Here is a 27,514-nt window from a genome sequence, read left to right on the forward strand (position 1 = left end):
TAATGGACACTTCCCCCAGCACCAGCCAGTGTAATGGGCACTTCCCCCAGCACCAGCCAGTGTAATGGATACTTCCCCCGGCACCAGCCAATGTAATGGGCACTTCCCCCAGCACCAGCCAGTGTAATGGGCACTTCCCCCAGCACCCACCCGCCAATGTAATGGACACTTCCCCCAGCACCAGCCAGTGTAATGGGCACTTCCCCCAGCACCAGCCAGTGTAATGGGCTCTTCCCCCAGCACCCGCCAGTGTAATGGGCACTTCCCCCAGCACCCACCCGCCAGTGTAATGGACACTTCTCCCAGCACCAGCCAGTGTAATGGGCACTTCCCCCAGCACCCGCCAGTGTAATGGACACTTCCCCCAGCACCAGCCAGTGTAATGGGCACTTCCACCAGCACCAGCCAGTGTAATGGACACTTCCCCCAGCACCAGCCAGTGTAATGGACTCTTCCCCCAGCACCAGCCAGTGTAATGGACAGTTCCCCCAGCACCCACCCGCCAGTGTAATGGACACTTCCCACAGCACCAGCCAGTGTAATGGGCACTTCCCCCAGCACCAGCCAGTGTAATGGGCACTTCCCCCAGCACCCGCCAGTGTATTGGACACTTCCCCCAGCACCAGCCAGTGTAATGGGCACTTCCCCCAGCACCAGCCAGTGTAATGGGCACTTCCCCCAGCACCCGCCAGTGTAATGGACACTTCCCCCGGCACCAGCCAGTGTAATGGGCACTTCCCCCAGCACCAGCCAGTGTAATGGGCACTTCCCCCAGCACCCGCCAGTGTAATGGACACTTCCCCCAGCCCCAGCCAGTGTAATGGACACTTCCCCCGGCACCAGCCAGTGTAATGGGCACTTCCCCCAGCACCAGCCAGTGCAATGGGCACTTCCCCCAGCACCCACCTGCCAGTGTACTGGACACTTCCCCCAGCACCAGCCAGTGTAATGGGCACTTCCCCCAGCACCAGCCAGTGCAATGGCCACTTCCCCCAGCACCTGCCAGTGTAATGGACACTTCCCCCAGCACCAGCCAGTGTAATGGATACTTCCCCCAGCACCAGCCAGTGTAATGGACACTTCCCCCAGCACCCACCCGCCAGTGTAATGGACACTTCCCCCAGCACCAGGCAGTGTAATGGGCACTTCCCCCAGCACCAGCCAGTGTAATGGGCACTTCCCCCAGCACCAGCCAGTGTAATGGCCACTTCCACCAGCACCCGCCAGTGTAATGGACACTTCTCCCAGCACCAGCCAGTGTAATGGACACTTCCCCCGGCACCAGCCAGTGTAATGGGCACTTCCCCCAGCACCCACCCGCCAGTGTAATGGGCACTTCCCCCAGCACCAGCCAGTGTAATGGGCACTTCCACCAGCACCAGCCAGTGTAATGGGAACTTCCCCCAGCACCCGCCAGTGTAATGGGCTCTTCCCCCAGCACCCACCCGCCAGTGTAATGGACACTTCCCCCAGCACCAGCCAGTGTAATGGGCACTTCCCCCAGCACCAGCCAGTGTAATGGGCTCTTCCCCCAGCACCCGCCAGTGTAATGGGCACTTCCCCCAGCACCAGCCAGTGTAATGGGCACTTCCCCAGCACCAGCCAGTGTAATGGGCTCTTCCCCCAGCACCCGCCAGTGTAATGGACACTCCCCCCAGCACCAGCCAGTGTAATGGACACTTCCCCCGACACCAGCCAGTGTAATGGGCACTTCCCCCAGCACCCACCCGCCAGTGTAATGGACAATTCCCCCAGAACCAGCCAGTGTAATGGGCACTTCCCCCAGCACCAGCCAGTGTAATGGGCAATTCCCCCAGCACCAGCCAGTGTAATGGGCACTTCCCCCAGCACCAGCCAGTGTAATGGACACTTCCCCCGGCACCAGCCAGTGTAATGGGCACTTCCCCCAGCACCCACCCGCCAGTGTAATGGACAATTCCCCCAGAACCAGCCAGTGTAATGGGCACTTCCCCCAGCACCAGCCAGTGTAATGGGCACTTCCCCCAGCACCAGCCAGTATAATGGACACTTCCCCCAGCACCAGCCAGTGTAATGGGCACTTCCCCCAGGACCAGCCAGTGTAATGGACACTTCCCCCAGCACCCACCCGCCAGTGTAATGGGCACTTCCCCCAGCACCAGCCAGTGTAATGGACACTTCCCCCAGCACCCACCCGCCAGTGTAATGGACACTTCCCACAGCACCAGCCAGTGTAATGGGCACTTCCCCCAGCACCAGCCAGTGTAATGGGCACTTCCCCCAGGACCAGCCAGTGTAATGGACACTTCCCCCAGCACCAGCCAGAGTAATGGACACTTCCCGAGCACCCACCCGCCAGTGTAATGGACACTTCCCCCAGCACCAGCCAGTGTAATGGGCACTTCCCCCAGCACCAGCCAGTGTAATGGGCACTTCCCCCAGGACCAGCCAGTGTAATGGACACTTCCCCCAGCACCAGCCAGAGTAATGGACACTTCCCGAGCACCCACCCGCCAGTGTAATGGACACTTCCTCCAGCACCAGCCAGTGTAATGGACACTTCCCCCAGCACCAGCCAGTGTAACGGACACTTCCCCCGGCACCAGCCAGTGTAATGGACACTTCCCCCAGCACCAGCCAATGTAATGGCCACTTCCCCCAGCACCCACCCTCCAGTGTAATGGACACTTCCCACAGCACCAGGCAGTGTAATGGGCACTTCCCCCAGCACCAGCCAGTGTAATGGGCTCTTCCCCCAGCACCCGCCAGTGTAATGGGCACTTCCCCCAGCACCGGCCAGTGTAATGGGCACTCCCCCGAGCAACAGCCAGTGTAATGGGCACTCCCCCCAGCACCAGCCAGTATAATGGGCACTTCCCCCAGCACCCACCCGCCAGTGTAATGGACACTTCCCCCAGCACCAGCCAGTGCAATGGGCACTTCCCCCAGCACCAGCCAGTGTAATGGACACTTCCCCCAGCACCAGCCAGTGTAATGGACACTTCCCCCAGCACCAGCCAGTGTAATGGGGACTTCCCCCAGCACCCGCCAGTGTAATGGACACTTCCCACAGCACCAGCTAGTGTAATGGACACTTCCCCAGCACAAGGCAGTGTAATGGACACTTCCCCCAGCACCCACCCGCCAGTGTAATGTGGACTTCCCCCAGCACCAGCCAGTGTAATGGACACTTCCCCCAGCACCAGCCAGTGTAATGGGCTCTTCCCCAGCACCCGCCAGTGTAATGGCCACTTCCTCCAGCACCAGCCAGTGTAATGGGCACTTCCCCCAGCACCAGCCAGAGTAATGGGCACTTTCCCCAGCACCCACCCGCCAGTGTAATGGACACTTCCCCCAGCACCAGCCAGTGTAATGGGCACTTCCCCCAGCACCAGCCAGTGTAATGGATACTTCCCCCGGCACCAGCCAATGTAATGGGCACTTCCCCCAGCACCAGCCAGTGTAATGGGCACTTCCCCCAGCACCCACCCGCCAATGTAATGGACACTTCCCCCAGCACCAGCCAGTGTAATGGGCACTTCCCCCAGCACCAGCCAGTGTAATGGGCTCTTCCCCCAGCACCCGCCAGTGTAATGGGCACTTCCCCCAGCACCCACCCGCCAGTGTAATGGACACTTCCCCCAGCACCAGCCAGTGTAATGGGCACTTCCCCCAGCACCCGCCAGTGTAATGGACACTTCCCACAGCACCAGCTAGTGTAATGGACACTTCCCCAGCACAAGCCAGTGTAATGGACACTTCCCCCAGCACCCACCCGCCAGTGTAATGTGGACTTCCCCCAGCACCAGCCAGTGTAATGGACACTTCCCCCAGCACCAGCCAGTGTAATGGGCTCTTCCCCAGCACCCGCCAGTGTAATGGCCACTTCCTCCAGCACCAGCCAGTGTAATGGGCACTTCCCCCGGCACCATCCAGTGTAATGGGCACTTCCCCCAGCACCAGCCAGAGTAATGGGCACTTTCCCCAGCACCCACCCGCCAGTGTAATGGACACTTCCCCCAGCACCAGCCAGTGTAATGGGCACTTCCCCCAGCACCAGCCAGTGTAATGGATACTTCCCCCGGCACCAGCCAATGTAATGGGCACTTCCCCCAGCACCAGCCAGTGTAATGGGCACTTCCCCCAGCACCCACCCGCCAATGTAATGGACACTTCCCCCAGCACCAGCCAGTGTAATGGGCACTTCCCCCAGCACCAGCCAGTGTAATGGGCTCTTCCCCCAGCACCCGCCAGTGTAATGGGCACTTCCCCCAGCACCCACCCGCCAGTGTAATGGACACTTCTCCCAGCACCAGCCAGTGTAATGGGCACTTCCCCCAGCACCCGCCAGTGTAATGGACACTTCCCCCAGCACCAGCCAGTGTAATGGGCACTTCCACCAGCACCAGCCAGTGTAATGGACACTTCCCCCAGCACCAGCCAGTGTAATGGACTCTTCCCCCAGCACCAGCCAGTGTAATGGACAGTTCCCCCAGCACCCACCCGCCAGTGTAATGGACACTTCCCACAGCACCAGCCAGTGTAATGGGCACTTCCCCCAGCACCAGCCAGTGTAATGGGCACTTCCCCCAGCACCCGCCAGTGTATTGGACACTTCCCCCAGCACCAGCCAGTGTAATGGGCACTTCCCCCAGCACCAGCCAGTGTAATGGGCACTTCCCCCAGCACCCGCCAGTGTAATGGACACTTCCCCCGGCACCAGCCAGTGTAATGGGCACTTCCCCCAGCACCAGCCAGTGTAATGGGCACTTCCCCCAGCACCCGCCAGTGTAATGGACACTTCCCCCAGCCCCAGCCAGTGTAATGGACACTTCCCCCGGCACCAGCCAGTGTAATGGGCACTTCCCCCAGCACCAGCCAGTGCAATGGGCACTTCCCCCAGCACCCACCTGCCAGTGTACTGGACACTTCCCCCAGCACCAGCCAGTGTAATGGGCACTTCCCCCAGCACCAGCCAGTGCAATGGCCACTTCCCCCAGCACCTGCCAGTGTAATGGACACTTCCCCCAGCACCAGCCAGTGTAATGGATACTTCCCCCAGCACCAGCCAGTGTAATGGACACTTCCCCCAGCACCCACCCGCCAGTGTAATGGACACTTCCCCCAGCACCAGGCAGTGTAATGGGCACTTCCCCCAGCACCAGCCAGTGTAATGGGCACTTCCCCCAGCACCAGCCAGTGTAATGGCCACTTCCACCAGCACCCGCCAGTGTAATGGACACTTCTCCCAGCACCAGCCAGTGTAATGGACACTTCCCCCGGCACCAGCCAGTGTAATGGGCACTTCCCCCAGCACCCACCCGCCAGTGTAATGGGCACTTCCCCCAGCACCAGCCAGTGTAATGGGCACTTCCACCAGCACCAGCCAGTGTAATGGGAACTTCCCCCAGCACCCGCCAGTGTAATGGGCTCTTCCCCCAGCACCCACCCGCCAGTGTAATGGACACTTCCCCCAGCACCAGCCAGTGTAATGGGCACTTCCCCCAGCACCCGCCAGTGTAATGGACACTTCCCCCAGCACCAGCCAGTGTAATGGGCACTTCCACCAGCACCAGCCAGTGTAATGGGCACTTCCCCCAGCACCCGCCAGTGTAATGGGCACTTCCCCCAGCACCCACCCGCCAGTGTAATGGACTCTTCCCCCAGCACCAGCCAGTGTAATGGACAGTTCCCCCAGCACCCACCCGCCAGTGTAATGGACACTTCCCACAGCACCAGCCAGTGTAATGGGCACTTCCCCCAGCACCAGCCAGTGTAATGGGCACTTCCCCCAGCACCCGCCAGTGTAATGGACACTTCCCCCAGCACCAGCCAGTGTAATGGGCACTTCCCCCAGCACCAGCCAGTGTAATGGGCACTTCCCCCAGCACCCGCCAGTGTAATGGACACTTCCCCCAGCACCAGCCAGTGTAATGGGCACTTTCCCCAGCACCAGCCAGTGTAATGGGCTCTTCCCCCAGCACCCGCCAGTGTAATGGACACTTCCCCCAGCACCAGCCAGTGTAATGGACACTTCCCCCGGCACCAGCCAGTGTAATGGGCACTTCCCCCAGCACCAGCCAGTGTAATGGGCACTTCCCCCAGCACCCACCCGCCAGTGTACTGGACACTTCCCCCAGCACTAGCCAGTGTAATGGACACTTCCCCCGGCACCAGCCAGTGTAATGGGCACTTCCCCCAGCACCCACCAGTGTAATGGACACTTCCCCCAGCACCCACCCGCCAGTGTAATGGACACTTCCCCCAGCACCAGCCAGTGTAATGGCCACTTCCCCCAGCACCTGCCAGTGTAATGGACACTTCCCCCAGCACCAGCCAGTGTAATGGGCACTTCCACCAGCACCAGCCAGTGTAATGGACACTTCCCCCAGCACCAGCCAGTGTAATGGATACTTCCCCCAGCACCAGCCAGTGTAATGGACACTTCCCCCAGCACCCACCCGCCAGTGTAATGGACACTTCCCCCAGCACCAGGCAGTGTAATGGGCACTTCCCCCAGCACCAGCCAGTGTAATGGGCACTTCCCCCAGCACCCGCCAGTGTATTGGGCACTTCCACCAGCACCCGCCAGTGTAATGAACACTTCTCCCAGCACCAGCCAGTGTAATGGACACTTCCCCCGGCACCAGCCAGTGTAATGGGCACTTCCCCCAGCACCAGCCAGTGTAATGGGCACTTCCCCCAGCACCCACCCGCCAGTGTAATGGACACTTCCCCCAGCACCAGCCAGTGTAATGGGCACTTCCACCAGCACCAGCCAGTGTAATGGGCACTTCCCCCAGCAACAGCCAGTATTATGGACACTTCCCCCAGCACCAGCCAATGTAATGGACACTTCCCCCAGCACCCACCCTCCAGTGTAATGGACACTTCCCACAGCACCAGGCAGTGTAATGGGCACTTCCCCCAGCACCAGCCAGTGTAATGGGCTCTTCCCCCAGCACCCGCCAGTGTAATGGGCACTTCCCCCAGCACCAGCCAGTGTAATGGGCACTTCCCCAGCACCAGCCAGTGTAATGGGCTCTTCCCCCAGCACCCGCCAGTGTAATGGACACTCCCCCCAGCACCAGCCAGTGTAATGGACACTTCCCCCGACACCAGCCAGTGTAATGGGCACTTCCCCCAGCACCCACCCGCCAGTGTAATGGACAATTCCCCCAGAACCAGCCAGTGTAATGGGCACTTCCCCCAGCACCAGCCAGTGTAATGGGCAATTCCCCCAGCACCAGCCAGTGTAATGGGCACTTCCCCCAGCACCAGCCAGTGTAATGGACACTTCCCCCGGCACCAGCCAGTGTAATGGGCACTTCCCCCAGCACCCACCCGCCAGTGTAATGGACAATTCCCCCAGAACCAGCCAGTGTAATGGGCACTTCCCCCAGCACCAGCCAGTGTAATGGGCACTTCCCCCAGCACCAGCCAGTATAATGGACACTTCCCCCAGCACCAGCCAGTGTAATGGGCACTTCCCCCAGGACCAGCCAGTGTAATGGACACTTCCCCCAGCACCCACCCGCCAGTGTAATGGGCACTTCCCCCAGCACCAGCCAGTGTAATGGACACTTCCCCCAGCACCCACCCGCCAGTGTAATGGACACTTCCCACAGCACCAGCCAGTGTAATGGGCACTTCCCCCAGCACCAGCCAGTGTAATGGGCACTTCCCCCAGGACCAGCCAGTGTAATGGACACTTCCCCCAGCACCAGCCAGAGTAATGGACACTTCCCGAGCACCCACCCGCCAGTGTAATGGACACTTCCCCCAGCACCAGCCAGTGTAATGGACACTTCCCCCAGCACCAGCCAGTGTAACGGACACTTCCCCCGGCACCAGCCAGTGTAATGGACACTTCCCCCAGCACCAGCCAATGTAATGGCCACTTCCCCCAGCACCCACCCTCCAGTGTAATGGACACTTCCCACAGCACCAGGCAGTGTAATGGGCACTTCCCCCAGCACCAGCCAGTGTAATGGGCTCGTCCCCCAGCACCCGCCAGTGTAATGGGCACTTCCCCCAGCACCAGCCAGTGTAATGGGCACTTCCCCCAGCACCGGCCAGTGTAATGGGCTCTTCCCCCAGCACCCGCCAGTGTAATGGACACTTCCCCCAGCACCAGCCAGTGTAATGGACACTTCCCCCGGCACCAGCCAGTGTAATGGGCACTTCCCCCAGCACCAGCCAGTGTAATAGGCACTTCCCCCAGCACCCACCCGCCAGTGTAATGGACAATTCCCCCAGCACGAGCCAGTGTAATGGGCACTTCCCCCAGCACCAGCCAGTGTAATGGGCACTTCCCCCAGCACCAGCCAGCATAATGGACACTTCCCCCAGCACCCACCCCCCAGTTTAATGGACACTTCCCCCAGCACCAGCCAGTGTAATGGGCACTTCCCCCAGCACCAGCCAGTGTAATGGACACTTCCCCCAGTACCAGCCAGTGTAATGGGCACTTCCCCCAGCACAGCCAGTGTAATGGGCACTTCCCCCAGAACCAGCCAGTGTAATGGACACTTCCCCCAGCACCAGCCAGAGTAATGGACACTTCCCCCAGCACCCACCCGCCAGTGTAATTGACACTTCCCCCAGCACCCACCCGCCAGTGTAATGGACACTTCACCCAGCACCCGCCAGTGTAATGGGCAGTTCCCCCAGCACCAGCCAGTGTAATGGACACTTCCCCCAGCACCAGCCAGTGTAATGGGCACTTCCCCCAGCACCAGCCAGTGTAATGGGCACTTCCCCCAGCATCCACCCGCCAGTGTAATGGGGACTTCCCCCAGCACCCGCCAGTGTAATGGACACTTCCCCCAGCACCCACCCGCCAGTGTAATGGGCACTTCCCCCAGCACCAGCCAGTGTAATGGACACTTCCACCAGCACCCGCCAGTGTAATGGACACTTCCCCCAGCACCCACCCGCCAGTGTAATGGACATTTCCCCCAGCGCCAGCCAGTGTAATGGGCACTTCCCCCAGCACCCACCCGCCAGTGGAATGGGCACTTCCCCCCAGCACCAGCCAGTGTAATGGACACTTCCCCCAGCACCCACCCGCCAGTGTAATGTGCACTTCCCGCAGCACCCACCGCCAGTGTAATTGACACTTCCCCCAGCACCAGCCAGTGTAATGGGCTCTTCCCCCAGCACCAGCCAGTGTAATGGACACATCCCCCAGCACCCACCCGCCAGTGTAATGGACGCTTCCCCCAGCACCAGCCAGTGTAATGGGCACTTCCCCCAGCACCAGCCAGTGTAATGAACACTTCCACCAGCACCAACGCGCCAGTGTAATGGGCACTTCTCCCAGCACCAGCCAGTGTAATGGGCACTCCCCCAGCACCAGCCAGTGTAATGGGCACTTCCCCCAGCACCAGCCAGTGTAATGAACACTTCCACCAGCACCAACGCGCCAGTGTAATGGGCACTTCCCCCAGCACCAGCCAGTGTAATGGGCACTCCCCCAGCACCAGCCAGTGTAATGGGCACTTCCCCCAGCACCCACCCGCCAGTGTAATGGACACTTCCCCCAGCACCAGCCAGTGTAATGGACAATTCCCCCAGCACCAGCCAGTGTAATGGGCTCTTCCCCCAGCACCAGCCAGTGTAATGGACACTTCTCACAGCACCCACCCGCCAGTGTAATGGGCACTTCCCCCAGCACCAGCCAGTGTAATGGGCACTTCCCCTAGCACCAGCCAGTGTAATGGGCTCTTCCCCCAGCACCCGCCAGTGTAATGGACACTTCCCCAGCACCAGCCAGTGTAATGGACACTTCCCCCGGCACCATCCAGTGTAATGGGCACTTCCCCCAGCACCAGCCAGAGTAATTGGCACTTTCCCCAGCACCCACCCGCCAGTGTAATGGACACTTCCCCCAGCACCAGCCAGTGTAATGGGCACTTCCCCCAGCACCAGCCAGTGTAATGGATACTTCCCCCGGCACCAGCCAGTGTAATGGGCACTTCCCCCAGCACCAGCCAGTGTAATGGGCTCTTCCCCCAGCACCCGCCAGTGTAATGGGCACTTCCCCCAGCACCCACCCGCCAATGTAATGGGCACTTCCCCCAGCACCAGCCAGTGTAATGGGCACTTCCCCCAGCACCAGCCAGTGTAATGGGCTCTTCCCCCAGCACCCGCCAGTGTAATGGGCACTTCCCCCAGCACCCACCCGCCAGTGTAATGGACACTTCCCCCAGCACCAGCCAGTGTAATGGGCACTTCCCCCAGCACCCGCCAGTGTAATGGACACTTCCCCCAGCACCAGCCAGTGTAATGGGCACTTCCACCAGCACCAGCCAGTGTAATGGACACTTCCCCCAGCACCAGCCAGTGTAATGGACTCTTCCCCCAGCACCAGCCAGTGTAATGGACAGTTCCCCCAGCACCCACCCGCCAGTGTAATGGACACTTCCCACAGCACCAGCCAGTGTAATGGGCACTTCCCCCAGCACCCGCCAGTGTAATGGACACTTCCCCCAGCACCAGCCAGTGTAATGGGCACTTCCCCCAGCACCAGCCAGTGTAATGGGCACTTCCCCCAGCACCCGCCAGTGTAATGGACACTTCCCCCAGCACCAGCCAGTGTAATGGGCACTTCCCCCAGCACCAGCCAGTGTAATGGGCTCTTCCCCCAGCACCCTCCAGTGTAATGGACACTTCCCCCAGCCCCAGCCAGTGTAATGGACACTTCCCCCGGCACCAGCCAGTGTAATGGGCACTTCCCCCAGCACCAGCCAGTGCAATGGGCACTTCCCCCAGCACCCACCTGCCAGTGTACTGGACACTTCCCCCAGCACTAGCCAGTGTAATGGGCACTTCCCCCAGCACTAGCCAGTGTAATGGGCTCTTCCCCCAGCACCCACCAGTGTAATGGACACTTCCCCCAGCACCCACCCGCCAGTGTAATGGACACTTCCCCCAGCACCAGCCAGTGTAATGGCCACTTCCCCCAGCACCTGCCAGTGTAATGGACACTTCCCCCGGCACCAGCCAGTGTAATGGGCACTTCCACCAGCACCAGCCAGTGTAATGGACACTTCCCCCAGCACCAGCCAGTGTAATGGATACTTCCCCCAGCACCAGCCAGTGTAATGGACACTTCCCCCAGCACCCACCCGCCAGTGTAATGGACACTTCCCCCAGCACCAGGCAGTGTAATGGGCACTTCCCCCAGCACCAGCCAGTGTAATGGGCACTTCCCCCAGCACCAGCCAGTGTAATGGCCACTTCCACCAGCACCCGCCAGTGTAATGGACACTTCTCCCAGCACCAGCCAGTGTAATGGACACTTCCCCCGGCACCAGCCAGTGTAATGGGCACTTCCCCCAGCACCCACCCGCCAGTGTAACGGGCACTTCCCCCAGCACCAGCCAGTGTAATGGGCACTTCCACCAGCACCAGCCAGTGTAATGGGAACTTCCCCCAGCACCCGCCAGTGTAATGGGCTCTTCCCCCAGCACCCACCCGCCAGTGTAATGGACACTTCCCCCAGCACCAGCCAGTGTAATGGGCACTTCCCCCAGCACCCGCCAGTGTAATGGACACTTCCCCCAGCACCAGCCAGTGTAATGGGCACTTCCACCAGCACCAGCCAGTGTAATGGGCACTTCCCCCAGCACCCGCCAGTGTAATGGGCACTTCCCCCAGCACCCACCCGCCAGTGTAATGGACTCTTCCCCCAGCACCAGCCAGTGCAATGGACAGTTCCCCCAGCACCCACCCGCCAGTGTAATGGACACTTCCCACAGCACCAGCCAGTGTAATGGGCACTTCCCCCAGCACGAGCCAGTGTAATGGGCACTTCCCCCAGCACCCGCCAGTGTAATGGACACTTCCCCCAGCACCAGCCAGTGTAATGGGCACTTCCCCCAGCACCAGCCAGTGTAATGGGCACTTCCCCCAGCACCAGCCAGTGTAATGGACACTTCCCCCAGCACCAGCCAGTGTAATGGGCACTTCCCCCAGCACCAGCCAGTGTAATGGGCTCTTCCCCCAGCACCCGCCAGTGTAATGGACACTTCCCCCAGCACCAGCCAGTGTAATGGACACTTCCCCCGGCACCAGCCAGTGTAATGGGCACTTCCCCCAGCACCAGCCAGTGTAATGGGCACTTCCCCCTGCACCCACCCGCCAGTGTACTGGACACTTCCTCCAGCACCAGCCAGTGTAATGGGCACTTCCCCCAGCACCAGCCAGTGTAATGGGCACTTCCCCCAGCACCAGCCAGTGTAATGGACACTTCCCCCAGCACCAGCCAGTGTAATGGGCACTTCCCCCAGCACCAGCCAGTGTAATGGGCTCTTCCCCCAGCACCCGCCAGTGTAATGGACACTTCCCCCAGCACCAGCCAGTGTAATGGGCACTTCCACCAGCACCAGCCAGTGTAATGGACACTTCCCCCAGCACCAGCCAGTGTAATGGGCACTTCCCCCAGCACCAGCCAGTGTAATGGGCACTTCCCCCAGCACCCGCCAGTGTATTGGGCACTTCCACCAGCACCCGCCAGTGTAATGGACACTTCTCCCAGCACCAGCCAGTGTAATGGACACTTCCCCCGGCACCAGCCAGTGTAATGGGCACTTCCCCCAGCACCAGCCAGTGTAATGGGCACTTCCCCCAGCACCCACCCGCCAGTGTAATGGACACTTCCCCCAGCACCAGCCAGTGTAATGGGCACTTCCACCAGCACCAGCCAGTGTAATGGGCACTTCCCCCAGCAACAGCCAGTATTATGGACACTTCCCCCAGCACCAGCCAATGTAATGGACACTTCCCCCAGCACCCACCCTCCAGTGTAATGGACACTTCCCACAGCACCAGGCAGTGTAATGGGCACTTCCCCCAGCACCAGCCAGTGTAATGGGCTCTTCCCCCAGCACCCGCCAGTGTAATGGGCACTTCCCCAGCACCAGCCAGTGTAATGGGCACTTCCCCAGCACCAGCCAGTGCAATGGGCTCTTCCCCCAGCACCTGCCAGTGTAATGGACACTCCCCCCAGCACCAGCCAGTGTAATGGACACTTCCCCCGGCACCAGCCAGTGTAATGGGCACTTCCCCCAGCACCCACCCGCCAGTGTAATGGACAATTCCCCCAGAACCAGCCAGTGTAATGGGCACTTCCCCCAGCACCAGCCAGTGTAATGGGCACTTCCCCCAGCACCAGCCAGTGTAATGGGCACTTCCCCCAGCACCAGCCAGTGTAATGGACACTTCCCCCGGCACCAGCCAGTGTAATGGGCACTTCCCCCAGCACCCACCCGCCAGTGTAATGGACAATTCCCCCAGAACCAGCCAGTGTAATGGGCACTTCCCCCAGCACCAGCCAGTGTAATGGGCACTTCCCCCAGCACCAGCCAGTATAATGGACACTTCCCCCAGCACCAGCCAGTGTAATGGGCACTTCCCCCAGCACCAGCCAGTGTAATGGGCTCTTCCCCCAGCACCCGCCAGTGTAATGGACACTTCCCCCAGCACCAGCCAGTGTAATGGACACTTCCCCCGGCACCAGCCAGTGTAATGGGCACTTCCCCCAGCACCAGCCAGTGTAATGGGCACTTCCCCCTGCACCCACCCGCCAGTGTACTGGACACTTCCCCCAGCACTAGCCAGTGAAATGGGCACTTCCCCCAGCACTAGCCAGTGTGATGGGCTCTTCCCCCAGCACCCATCAGTGTAATGGACACTTCCCCCAGCACCCACCCGCCAGGGTAATGGACACTTCCCCCAGCACCAGCCAGTGTAATGGCCACTTCCCCCAGCACCTGCCAGTGTAATGGACACTTCCCCCAGCACCAGCCAGTGTAATGGGCACTTCCACCAGCACCAGCCAGTGTAATGGACACTTCCCCCAGCACCAGCCAGTGTAATGGATACTTCCCCCAGCACCAGCCAGTGTAATGGACACTTCCCCCAGCACCCACCCGCCAGCGTAATGGACACTTCCCCCAGCACCAGGCAGTGTAATGGGCACTTCCCCCAGCACCAGCCAGTGTAATGGGCACTTCCCCCAGCACCCGCCAGTGTATTGGGCACTTCCACCAGCACCCGCCAGTGTAATGGACACTTCTCCCAGCACCAGCCAGTGTAATGGACACTTCCCCCGGCACCAGCCAGTGTAATGGGCACTTCCCCCAGCACCAGCCAGTGTAATGGGCACTTCCCCCTGCACCCACCCGCCAGTGTAATGGACACTTCCCCCAGCACCAGCCAGTGTAATGGGCACTTCCACCAGCACCAGCCAGTGTAATGGGCACTTCCCCCAGCAACAGCCAGTATTATGGACACTTCCCCCAGCACCAGCCAATGTAATGGACACTTCCCCCAGCACCCACCCTCCAGTGTAATGGACACTTCCCACAGCACCAGGCAGTGTAATGGGCACTTCCCCCAGCACCAGCCAGTGTAATGGGCTCTTCCCCCAGCACCCGCCAGTGTAATGGGCACTTCCCCAGCACCCGCCAGTGTAATGGACACTTCTCCCAGCACCAGCCAGTGTAATGGACACTTCCCCCGGCACCAGCCAGTGTAATGGGCACTTCCCCCAGCACCAGCCAGTGTAATGGGCACTTCCCCCAGCACCAGCCAGTGTAATGGGCACTTCCCCCAGCAACAGCCAGTATTATGGACACTTCCCCCAGCACCAGCCAATGTAATGGACACTTCCCCCAGCACCCACCCTCCAGTGTAATGGACACTTCCCACAGCACCAGGCAGTGTAATGGGCACTTCCCCCAGCACCAGCCAGTGTAATGGGCTCTTCCCCCAGCACCCGCCAGTGTAATGGGCACTTCCCCAGCACCAGCCAGTGTAATGGGCTCTTCCCCCAGCACCTGCCAGTGTAATGGACACTCCCCCCAGCACCAGCCAGTGTAATGGACACTTCCCCCGGCACCAGCCAGTGTAATGGGCACTTCCCCCAGCACCCACCCGCCAGTGTAATGGACAATTCCCCCAGAACCAGCCAGTGTAATGGGCACTTCCCCCAGCACCAGCCAGTGTAATGGGCACTTCCCCCAGCACCAGCCAGTGTAATGGGCACTTCCCCCAGCACCAGCCAGTGTAATGGGCACTTCCCCCAGCACCCACCCGCCAGTGTAATGGACAATTCCCCCAGAACCAGCCAGTGTAATGGGCACTTCCCCCAGCACCAGCCAGTGTAATGGGCACTTCCCCCAGCACCAGCCAGTAAAATGGACAGTTCCCCCAGCACCAGCCAGTGTAATGGGCACTTCCCCCAGGACCAGCCAGTGTAATGGACACTTCCCCCAGCACCCACCCGCCAGTGTAATGGGCACTTCCCCCAGCACCAGCCAGTGTAATGGACACTTCCCCCAGCACCCACCCGCCAGTGTAATGGACACTTCCCACAGCACCAGCCAGTGTAATGTGCACTTCCCCCAGCACCAGCCAGTGTAATGGGCACTTCCCCCAGGACCAGCCAGTGTAATGGACACTTCCCCCAGCACCAGCCAGAGTAATGGACACTTCCCGAGCACCCACCCGCCAGTGTAATGGACACTTCCCCCAGCACCAGCCAGTGTAATGGACACTTCCCCCAGCACCAGCCAGTGTAATGGACACTTCCCCCGGCACCAGCCAGTGTAATGGACACTTCCCCCAGCACCCGCCAGTGTAATGGACACTTCCCCCAGCACCAGCCAGTGTAATGGACACTTCCCCCGGCACCAGCCAATGTAATGGCCACTTCCCCCAGCACCCACCCTCCAGTGTAATGGACACTTCCCCCCAGCACCCGCCAGTGTAATGGGCACTTCCCCCAGCACCAGCCAGTGTAATGGACACTTCCCCCAGCACCAGCCAGTGTAATGGACACTTCCCCCGGCACCAGCCAATGTAATGGCCACTTCCCCCAGCACCCACCCTCCAGTGTAATGGACACTTCCCCCCAGCACCCGCCAGTGTAATGGGCACTTCCCCCAGCACCAGCCAGTGTAATGGGCACTTCCCCCAGCACCAGCCAGTGTAATGGGCACTTCCCCCAGCACCGGCCAGTGTAATGGGCTCTTCCCCCAGCACCCGCCAGTGTAATGGACACTTCCCCCAGCACCAGCCAGTGTAATGGACACTTCCCCCGGCACCAGCCAGTGTAATGGGCACTTCCCCCAGCACCAGCCAGTGTAATAGGCACTTCCCCCAGCACCCACCCGCCAGTGTAATGGACAATTCCCCCAGCACGAGCCAGTGTAATGGGCACTTCCCCCAGCACCAGCCAGTGTAATGGGCACTTCCCCCAGCACCAGCCAGTGTAATGGGCACTTCCCCCAGCACCAGCCAGTATAATGGACACTTCCCCGAGCACCCACCCCCCAGTTTAATGGACACTTCCCCCAGCACCAGCCAGTGTAATGGGCACTTCCCCCAGCACCAGCCAGTGTAATGGACACTTCCCCCAGTACCAGCCAGTGTAATGGGCACTTCCCCCAGCACCAGCCAGTTTAATGGGCACTTCCCCCAGAACCAGCCAGTGTAATGGACACTTCCCCCAGCACCAGCCAGAGTAATGGACACTTCCCCCAGCACCCACCCGCCAGTGTAATTGACACTTCCCCCAGCACCCACCCGCCAGTGTAATGGACTCTTCCCCCAGCACCAGCCAGTGTAATGGACACTTCCCCCCAGCACCAGCCAGTGTGATGGACACTTCCCCCAGCACCCGCCAGTGTAATGGGCACTTCCCCCAGTACCCGCCAGTGTAATGGACACTTCCCCCAGCACCCGCCAGTGTAATGGACACTTCCCCCCAGCACCCGCCAGTGTAATGGGCACTTCCCCCAGCACCAGCCAGTGTAATGGACACTTCCCCCAGCACCCGCCAGTGTAATGGGCACTTCCCCCAGCACCAGCCAGTGTAATGGACACTTCCCCCAGCACCCGCCAGTGTAATGGACACTTCCCCCAGCACCAGCCAGTGTAATGGACACTTCCCCCAGCACCAGCCAGTGTAATGGACACTTCCCCCAGCACCAGCCAGTGTAATGGGCACTTCCCCCCAGCACCCGCCAGTGTAATGGAGCGTGCACACTGTGCTTGCAACAAGACCCAGTGTGCACAAGGAAGGTGCTCATCTTCTCACCAAGCGACCTTGCACCGACATCTGCTGGTGTGTAGGTTGTGAGAATGTTGCATCTTTGCCGGAGACTTCGAGGGCTGAGGAAACGGCTACCCTGGATTCCGGTGATGATTTCTAGACATGCATTTCTTTTCAGCCTTTAACTTTTTTCAAATCTATTTTTTTTTTTAAATCAATACTATTACCTATATTGTTATAATAATATGGTTGACAAATGAGTGTGGGTACCCATCGGAAATGTCAATAAGTGTGTGTGAAATAAATGATTGCTATGGTAATTTCTTTCTTAATTACAGATATGAAAACAAAATTTGGATTTTTTCTAACTGCACCATATGCCACGTCCAGACCTCAGGTGTCCTCAGTGATCCTTCTTTTTACCAATTCTTACACTATCCATGCTTAAAATTTAGCAGCAGCACTGATGTCACCGTTGCTAGGGAAAAGAAAGTCCATAGCAACCATTTTTATGTTTTTCTTTGTTTTTGGCCGTTTCTCAGTAACACATAATTTTCAGACTTGGGAACATTTTGATTTTGCTTCAGATACATCTGTTTAACATATTTAGCATGGTTCTAGGTACTTTTCACACAGAGACTACGGAACTAAAAATCTAGGCCGGAAAACGGGCTTTGGCCCACGGTCTGTCTCTGGAGAAACCGTCAATAATCGGGGCCTGGTGACATGCACTGGCTTGTGTTGCTGCAACAAGGTCTGACTATAAACACAATAAGATCTGTAAATAAAACCAAGAGAGCAGTTGTCAGCGTGTGATTTCAAGGCTGTCATATAATCTTGGCATATTAAAAGTTAAAAACTCAGAAATCTTTGCTCTCCTGGTTCACAATGTTCTCTGCCATTTCTTTCAGGAGAAACCCAAACCAGCAACAACAAGGCACCAGCAAAGAATTAAAAAAAGAGAAGATTAAATAAATGCAGAAGCAGTAGACAGGTACCCCCAAAGGTTGAGAGTTTTAAAAGCCTGTAGATTAGAGGAGGAAGGGTAACCAAGAGATGTCAGGTGTCTGAACACTTTTAAATCACAGGTAATAATTCATCAGAGTAGGAGACAATGCGATGAATCTTGATTTCAGTGTTCATTTAGTATGTAAGGTGCTGGAGAAAGTGCCCATTACAGCACATTTGGAGCTTAAGGAGAGCAAGGAGGAAAGGTTCAGAAGGATAATGACCGCTGATAAAATAGGAAAAAAAACAAAGATTGTGATAGAGAGAAAATCATGTGTGGGGGGGGATGACAGGTTTTCCCCAATCCCAATTATTGCAATCATTTTCAGGTAGCTGTTATTCTAGATATGCAGTAACATGTTTTTAAGGGATGTTGAAAGTTAATTTAAACCAATTGTAAACATTTTAAATGTTTCTGAAATGAATGATAAACGGCAGGAAATGGTAACTTACTTCATTATACGCCCGACTCACGGGGAACAAGGTCCGAAAAGTGGAGCCAAATCCAATGATATTAAATAGACACGAAGGCACGAGACTCTTCAAGGTTACCAGCATTGCATCCTTTACAACAACAGAAAAGGCAAGAGTTAGTGCATTGATGTATCTGTAAACCATTACCCATAGATACTTAAATCACAATAATGTAGTGCTAGCCAAGCAGCTCAGTAAACAATGGGTTAGCGTTGGGATTGGGATTAGGATTGGTTAACGCTAATGTCCTATAAATCTCTGTGTTGGGTTTCAACACTTACACTTACACTGTTGTTACCAGGATTCATTTGCATAAAGCAGCCCTGCAGAGAATCGCATGTAAACAAACAATGGACATAGAACATCAGTACAGTCTGACAGTTACTCACATTGGATGAGGTGCTGAGGGCTAACTGCACTGGAACCAGCCGTGAGAATTAGCTATCCACTCACTAACTGCACAGAGCAAAGAACACTGCCAACAGACATGCCAGAGACACAGTGAGACCACATTTAAAATCATCACAACAAACCAAAAACAATCCTTATTTTCAACACCAGATGGACGATTAATAACTAGCCCAGATCTTGTGAAACCAGTAACTAGCCCAGATCTTGTGAAACCAGGAGAATATCTTGTCTAACTGTGGATAAACAGTACACACTGTAGATTTTGCCATAATAAAACCGAAAATGCTGGAAACACTCAGCAGGTCAGATAGCATCTGTGGAGAGAGAAACGGAATTAACGTTTCAGGTCAATGACCTTTCGACAGACCCTTACATGGGATTCTGGGACTGAGCACGATCGCTCTTTCAGAGCCGGCACGGGCACGATGGTCTGAATGGTCTCCTTCTATGCCGTGGGATTCTCTGATCCTATGATATGACAAGGGGAATCCTATTGTGGTACTGGGAGGGCGGGGAAACGGTGAGACCAGAGATGTGGGAAATGGGACAGATGCAGTCGAGGGCCAGATCAACCACAGTGGACGGGAATCCTCGGTTGAGGAAAAAGGAAGACATATCAGAAGCACTGGTATGGAAGGTGGCATCATCGGAACAGATGCAACCAAGACGGGAAACTGGGAGAATGGAATAGAGGGTGGGAAGAAGTGTAATCAAGATAGCTGTGGGAGTCAGTAGGCTTATAGTAGATATTGGTGGACAGCCTATCCCAGAAATGGAAATAGACAAGTCGAGGAAGGGAAGGGAAGAGTCGGAGATGGACAATATGAAGGTGAGGGAAGGGTGGAAATTGGATGCAAAGTTGATGACATTTTCCAGTTCAGGGCGAGAGCAGGAAACGGCACCGATACAGTCATCAATGTACCGGAAAAATAGGTGAGGGAGGGGACCTGAGTAGGACTGGAACAAAGAATGTTCCGCATGTCCCACGAAAAGGCAGGCATAGCTAGGACCCATGCAGGTTCCCATAGCAACACCTTTAACTTGGAGGGAGTGAATGGAGTTAAAGGAGAAGTTGTTCAATGTGAGAACGGGTTCAGCCGGGCGGAGGAGGGTGGGGATGGGGACTGGTTGGGCCTCTGCTCGAGGAAGAAGCAGAGCGCACTCAGGCCACCCTGGTGGGGGATGGAAGTGTAGAGGGATTGGACGTCCGTAGTGAAAAGGAGACGGTTGGGGCCGGGAAACAGGAAACTGTTAAAGTGGCGGAGGGCGTCGGAGGAGTCGCGGATGTAGCTGGGAAGAGACGGGACAAGGGGAGAAAAACTAGAGTTGCTATTGGAAGAAATCAGATCCGTGGGGTAAGAACAGGCTGAAACGATGGGTCTACCGGGGCAATCCGGTTTGTGGGTCTTGGGAAGGAGGTAGAAGCGGGGTTGGGAGTCTATGAGGCCACAGAGGGAAGATCTCCAGAGGCGATGAGGTCAGTGACAGGAATGAACCATGGGGGGGTGGACAGGTACCTGGAATATTTATTAATTATAACTAGGAGACAAATTCCAGAGGGAAAAGAATCACAGCGGCTGAGTTCTACTTTTTGGCAAGAAGCAACAGGTAATTCTGACACTGTAGAGATTGACTTTTGTTACTAGACAGTGTGACAGGACATGAAACGCAGGCAGTGATCTGATCTCCCACACATTTGCCAAGGCTGCAAATCATATTTTTTTTACATGTGTTTGTTTTTTATGACATCTTGGTGTCCAACAGGGACTAACGATAGGGCAAGGGTTTGCAGAGATGAGATATTACAAACATTGTGTCTTCCAGAACAGACTCATCATTTGGCAAAACATTAAACTTGTTGACTCTCAAAGAAGGTTTCAGAGCATTAGTATTAAACTCCATGTTATTTGGACGCAGCGTAGTAATGTCAACTCCGTTCTGATGACCTGGATCAAGGGTTGTAAGCTAGGATAGTTTTCAGTCTCTAATTGAACATCTTGTGATGTCATCAATTTAGGAACTGCATGAATGCGATTGTGACAAAAATGCAGCATTTCTGTTTATGATTTATCGGATTCTTCCTTGCTGGGCACAGCACACAGAGGGTTAAATTGATTACTGCAGTGCCCCAAGGTTCTGTCGATCAACAGCCACCACATCAGCTTTCAGTTTTGCTCATTATTCAAAAAGAATTGGGAAAGCATACAGCAGGGATTGCTGCTGGCGTCTCTGCCATATTTGATGTGCGGAGGGCAACAAGATGGGATCTACCATCAAACTCTTCCTCAATGCTGTGTTTATATTCACCATCATCATCATCATCATCGGCAGTCCCTCGGAATCGAGGAAGACTTGCTTCCACTCTAAAAGTGATTTCTTAGGTAACTGAACAGTCCAATACTGGAATTACAGACTCTGTCACAGTTGGGACAGACAGTGGTTGAAGGAAAGGGTGGGTGGGGAGTCTGGTTTGCCGCACGCTCCTTCCGCTGCCTGTGCTTGAGTTCTGCATGTTCGTGGCTACGAGACTCGAGGTGCTCAGCGCCCCCCTGGATGCACTTCCTCCACTTAAGGTGGTCTTTGGCCAGGGACTCCCAGGTGTCGGTGGGGGTGTTGCACTTTATCAGGGTGGGTTTGAGGGTGTCCTTGAAACGTTTCCTCTGCCCACCTGGGGCTCGCTTGCCATGAAGGCGTTCCGAGTAGAGCGCTTGCTTTGGGAGTCTTGTGTCTGGCATGCGAACAATGTGGCCCACCCAACGGAGCTGGTCGTGTGTGGTCATTGCTTCGATGCTGGGCATGTTGGCCTGATCGAAGATGCTTACATTGGTGCGTCTGTCCTCCCAGGGGATTTTCAGGATCTTGCGGAGACATCATGGTGGTATTTCTCCAGCGATTTGAGGTGTCTACTGTATATGGTCCATGTCTCTGAGCCATACAGGAGGGCGGGTATCATTATAGCCCTGTAGACCATGAGCTTGGTGGCAGATTTGAGGGCCTGATCTTTGAACACTCTCTTCCTCTGGTGACCGAAGGCTGTGCTGGCACACTGGAGGCGGTGTTGGACCTCGTCACCAATGTTTGCCCTTGCTGATAGTAGGCTCCCGAGGTATGTGTTTATATTATGGCACTAGGGATGGGCAGTAAATGCTGGCCTTGCCAGCGATGCCTGCATCCCACGAATGAAAAAAATGCGTCCCGAATGGTCGCTGGTTCAAGGCCATCTCAGCCGTTTTGAACATTTCACTCTTAAAGTCAAGTGATGTCATTAGACTTAATTCTTTGTTTTGTACTATTCAATGTTCAGAACATTTTTTTATGGTGTTTTTTTTCATTTGTGCCGAGTGTTTGTATTGTTGGGATTTCCCGTCTGTTGCTCGCTGCCAGATGCAATTTAAGTTCCTAAAAGCGAACCTGAGAATGGGGGATTGTGGTAAGTTTTATGACAGAGGCAGCTAGTCCAGTTACCTGTCAAAGTGATGATGCCTTGACCTTTTATGCCACTAGATCAGTTCCAGCAACAGCAGAGGATATCGGCCACATGTTGTAGCCAGCAATGCACCAAGGCAGGTGATGTCAGATGGCTTGTTTGCCGGTGTTGATTCTCCAGTGGAAGGAGAATTCCAGCACAGCAGATCGCAGCACTCTGTCTGAGAATTGGTGCCACGTTTGGGGACCGAATCCCACAGCCTTCTTAAGACAAGCTGCAATTGGCGAGACCTTCACTTAAATGTTTCACTTAATGCACAACCAGTCATGTTAAAATGTACCCGATAAAATAGATCGATATACTATTCCCAGCATTGCCCTCTCCGGGACATCAAATATCATGAATACCAGTTCAGTCCTCGTACCCTACTCCAGCCCATCTCGGGAAACAGCTGAAATACATTAAACCCATTTTATTTTCCCTAATACTGTGAGGTGCATGTGCATTTGTCTGAAAGTGTATACTTCGTGTCTTCTAATACCTAACTCACTGCTTCCTGCCTGTGGCTCTCTGATGGAAGATGACCGCCGAGCATCACACAGTGGCTCTCCAGATTGGAGTGGTACAGTGCCTCCTGCTGGCTTGTCAGATACCCTGCCACTCCCGGTGCCTGGACCTGCCTGCTATCTGGAACATCACCACCAGCTGGCTGCGATGGGTGTGACATTGTCTTGAGAGACAGTGCCAGCATCTGCACCAACTCATGCTGTTTCCCTGCTACTGGGCGTTTCCTTAGTGTGGGAGCTGGTGTTGGGTAGCAGGAAGGTGACTGATGCTCTCAGTCCAATCTCCCAGCAAGTTTAAACTGAAGAAGGGAGGATGCTGCATAATGCAGCCCCAGGTTCCCTGGGCTCAGAAGCTCAGCTCCCCACTGTGTGAGGCAGTTCACTTGGTCAGTTAAGCATCACTGCACAGATGTGGCCAGTGGAGTCAACAACAGCTTGTATTTATATAGCGCCTTTAACATAGTAAAACGTCACAAGGCGCTTCTCACGAGCGATTTTCTGACAAGATTTGGCATTAAGCCACAAGGAGATATTAGGACAGGTGACCAAAAGCTTGGTCAAAGAGGTAGGTTTTAAGGATCATCTTAAAGGAGGAGAGCGAGGTGGAGAGGCGGCGAGGTTACGGAGGGAATTTCAGAGTTTAGGGCCTAGGCAGCTGAAGACACGGCCACCAATGGCAGGGCAAAGGAAATCAGGGATGCACAAGAGGCCAGAACTGGAGATATGCAGAGATCTCTCGGTTTTTAGCGAGTGCAGGGATGATGGGTGTTGGTGTGAGTTAGCAGTAGTTAGCAGAGTACCTAGAGGATGCAAGGTGGGAGGCCAGGAGTGATCAGCATTGTTGTGTCTGAAGGTACGAGAAGCATCAGTACGGATTTCAGCAGCATACGGGCTGAAGCAGGGTCAGAGATGGATCTTATGGAAGTGGATGTAGATGTTGGAAAGGCTATGGGCTTGGGGCTGAGGGACTCACTGATATTGCCTCCAGAGTTAGCAGGGTGCTTTATATACTCTAAAATAATTGCACGGTGTTGGTGCTTCAATGTCAGTTTTTTTGTAGGCAGGGCCGTGAGGTCCCAGGCACTCGGATCATCAGCTGCAGAGCCATCCAAGCCCGCCCTCCAATCAGAGATTTCTGCGACTCATGTGTCAGCCTTGGCTCAGTGGTGGCACTGAGTCAGATGGTTCTGGGTTTAAACTCCACTCCAGGCTGACAGTTCAATGCAGCACAGAGGGAGTGCTGCACTGGTGAAGGTGTCGTCTTTGAGATGAGGCGTTAAAACAAGGCCTGTCTGCCCTGTCGAGTGGATATAAAAGATCTCACAGCACAATTTGAAGAGCAGCAAAGTTCTCCCGTTGCCCTGACCAATATTTATCCCTCAACCAATATCACTAAGAATGATTATCTGGTCATTGACGTTTGTGGGATCTTGCTATGCAACAATTTGACTGCTCCATTTCCCTACATTACAACAGTGACTACACTTCAAAAATACTTAATTAGCTGAGGTCGTGAAAGGCGATCTAAAAGAAAGAAAAGAAAGACTTGGATTTCTATAGCGGCTTTCACGACCACCGGACATCTCAAAGCACTTTACAGCCAAAGAAGTCCTTTTGGAGCATAGTCACTGTTGGAATGTGGGAAACGGAAGCTTTTCGTCCTTCTTTCTTTTGTTCCAGCACGGCTGCGACCCCAGGACACACCCGCCCATCAGCCAATCAGGGCACTCCCGGTCCAGCAGCCTATCAGGGCACTCCCGGCCCATCAGCCAATCTACACAAGGTTTGCACGGAAAGCACAAAATGAACTGAGCTTACAAAGTGACCCGAGATCAGTTGTATGCACTATTAGTGTGAAAGCATGCAATGAAGTGGTTCCATCAGCATAAATAATCGATGAAGGGAGAAAACTTCGAGTGGGTATAAAAGTGGCTGGCAGCAATGAAGTGTACAATTTGTGTTAGGGCCGTGACCTCTCATCCATGGAACGTTCCCCAGTTACTTCGTATTCACAGTAAGAAATCTCCTGTTGCATTCATTAGCAGACCAAGCGGTTTAGAGTTGGATTTTACTCATTTCAAAATGATTGCCGCAGTGGAAATATAGTTATTGTAGGTTATAAAGGCCAGTTCCACTGAATATATGAATGACAACTTTATTCAGATTATTTTTCTCTCTATTATAAAATGTAATAATAGATGTAAGTGATAGTCCCAACAGTTCTGGAGACATTACTATCGAAACACTTGTGAGAACCTAACTGTCCAAATGGGGAATCTATTTCATTATATAATGGTAATAAAACCAATTCACACTGCCGGCTGTACCTCGCCTGACATTTGGAATTCTCTGGTTAATCTGTTACATGATGACTGCAGTAAGTCAGGGATTATTCACTGAAGGGCTTCTATTCCATCTATTCTGACAGAAAATGGAGGAACAGGGGTCAGCTGAGGGGAAAATTAGATATCTAAAGAGAAAGGTCAATGCAATCAAGCAGTGTAGTGATTTGGGTAAAAATAAGTAGCGTGTAACAGGAAGGGGCAGAGAGCTTAACGGTAGCAGTGCAGCAGAGAATAAGGTCAAAGCAGGGACTAATAGGAAAAAATTAAATTAAAGGCTCTTTATCTGAATGCATGGAGCATACGTGACAAGATAGACAAACTAGTGGCTCAAATAGAGATAAATGGGTTTGATCTAATAGCCATTACAGAGACATGGTTGTAAGGTGACCAAGGTTGGGAACTAAATGTTCCAGGGTACTTAATGTTTTGAAAAGACAGGCAGAATGGTAAAGGAGGCGGGGGGGGGAGAAGCCCTGATAATTAAGGATGACATAAGGACAGTAGAGAGAAAGGATCTGGGCTCGGAGGATCAGGAATTAGAATCAGTATGGGTGGAGATAAGGAATAACAAGGGGCAGTAAACACTGGTGCGAGTAATATATAGGCCCCTAACAGTAGCTATACCGTTGGACAGAATATTAATCAAGAGATAGTAGGAGTTTATAACAAAGTAATGCAATAATCGTCAGGGACTTTAATCTTCATATAGACTAGATAAATTGGTAAAGGGAGTCTGGAGGACAAGTTCATGGAATGCATTCGGGACATTTCCGAGAACAATACGTCATGGAAGCAACCAGGGAACAGGTTATTTTAGACCTTGTACTGTGTAATGAGATAGGGTTAATTAACAATCTCATAGTAAAGGATCCTCTGGGGCAGAGTGATCATAATACGATAGAATTTCACATTACATTTGAGAGTGACTTGCCTAAGTCTGAAACTAGAGTCTTAAACCTAAATAAAGGCAATTACATAGGTTTGAAGGGCGAGTTAGCTCAGGTAGATTGGAAAAATAGATTAAAAGGTATGGCAATAGATAAGCAATGGCTAACATTTAAAGAAATATTTCATAATTCTCAACAGAAATACATTCCATTGAGAAACAAAAACTCCACAGGAAAAGTGATCCATCCGTGGCTAAGTAAGAAAGTTCAGGATTGCATTAGATTGAAAGAAGAAGTTTATAATATTGCGAAGAATAGCAGTAAGCCTGAGGTTTGGGAGAGTTTCAGAAACCAGTAAACGGTGACCAAAAAATTGATAAAAAGGGAAAAAATAGATTATGAGAGAAAACTACAAGAAATATAAAAACAGATTGTAAGAGTTTCTACAAGTGTGTAAAAAGGAAACATTGGTCCCTTAGAGGCTGAGGCAGGAGGAATTATGGGGAATAAGGAAATGGCAGAAACAGTAAAGAAATACTTTGTATCTCTCTTCACAAAAAGCATACCTAAAATGGTGGGGAACCAAGGGTCTAATGAGTGTGAGCAACTTAATGTAATTCATATAAGTAAAGAAAAAGTACTAGAGAAACTAAGGGGACTAAAAGCCGACAAATCCCCTGGACCTGACGGCCTACATCCTCGGGTTCGAAAAGAGGTGCCTGCAGAGATAGTGCATGTATTGGTTTTGATCTTCCAAAATTCCCTAGATTCTAGAACGGTCCCAGCAGATTAGAAGGTAGCAAACATAACACTTCTATTCAAGAAAGGAGGCAGAGAGAAAATAGGGAACTACAGGCCAATTAACCTGACATCAGTCGTCGGGAAAATGCTGGAATTCATTGTTAAGGAAGTGGTATCAGGGCACTTAGACAATCATAACATAATTAGGCAGAGTCGAGGAAAGGGAAATCGTGTTTGACAAATTTATTTGAGTTTTTTGAGGATGTAACTAACAGGTTAGATAAAGAGGAACCAGTGGATGTAGTATATCTGGATTTGCAAAAAGTATTCAATAAGGTGCTACATAAAAGATTATTACACAAGATAAGGGCTGATGGGATTCGAGGTAATGTATTAGCATGGCTAGACAATTGGTTAACGGACAGAAAACAGAGAGTAGGGATAAGTGGGTATTTTTCAGGCTAGCAGGCTGTAACTAGTGGGGTGCCGCAAGGATCAGTGCTGGGCCCCAGCTATTTACAATCTATATTAATGATGAAGGGACCGAGTGTAATGTATCCAAGTTTGCTGATGATACAAAGCTCGGTGGGACAGTAAGCTGTGAGGAGAAC

General features: G+C 54.3%; 1 protein-coding gene across 1 annotated transcript in view; it reads right to left on the minus strand.

Moving 5' to 3' along the window:
* The window catches only part of vwa5b1 (von Willebrand factor A domain containing 5B1), a 303,883-nt gene that overhangs the window by 181,625 nt on the left and 94,744 nt on the right, over window positions 1-27,514 (minus strand). The window contains 1 exon segment of the mRNA XM_070860664.1: window positions 18,506-18,616. Within this exon segment, the coding sequence (XP_070716765.1) occupies window positions 18,506-18,616 (111 nt within the window).

This window comes from Pristiophorus japonicus, chromosome 18 (assembly GCF_044704955.1).
Source record: "Pristiophorus japonicus isolate sPriJap1 chromosome 18, sPriJap1.hap1, whole genome shotgun sequence".
In the NCBI taxonomy this organism is placed as follows: domain Eukaryota; kingdom Metazoa; phylum Chordata; class Chondrichthyes; family Pristiophoridae; genus Pristiophorus; species Pristiophorus japonicus.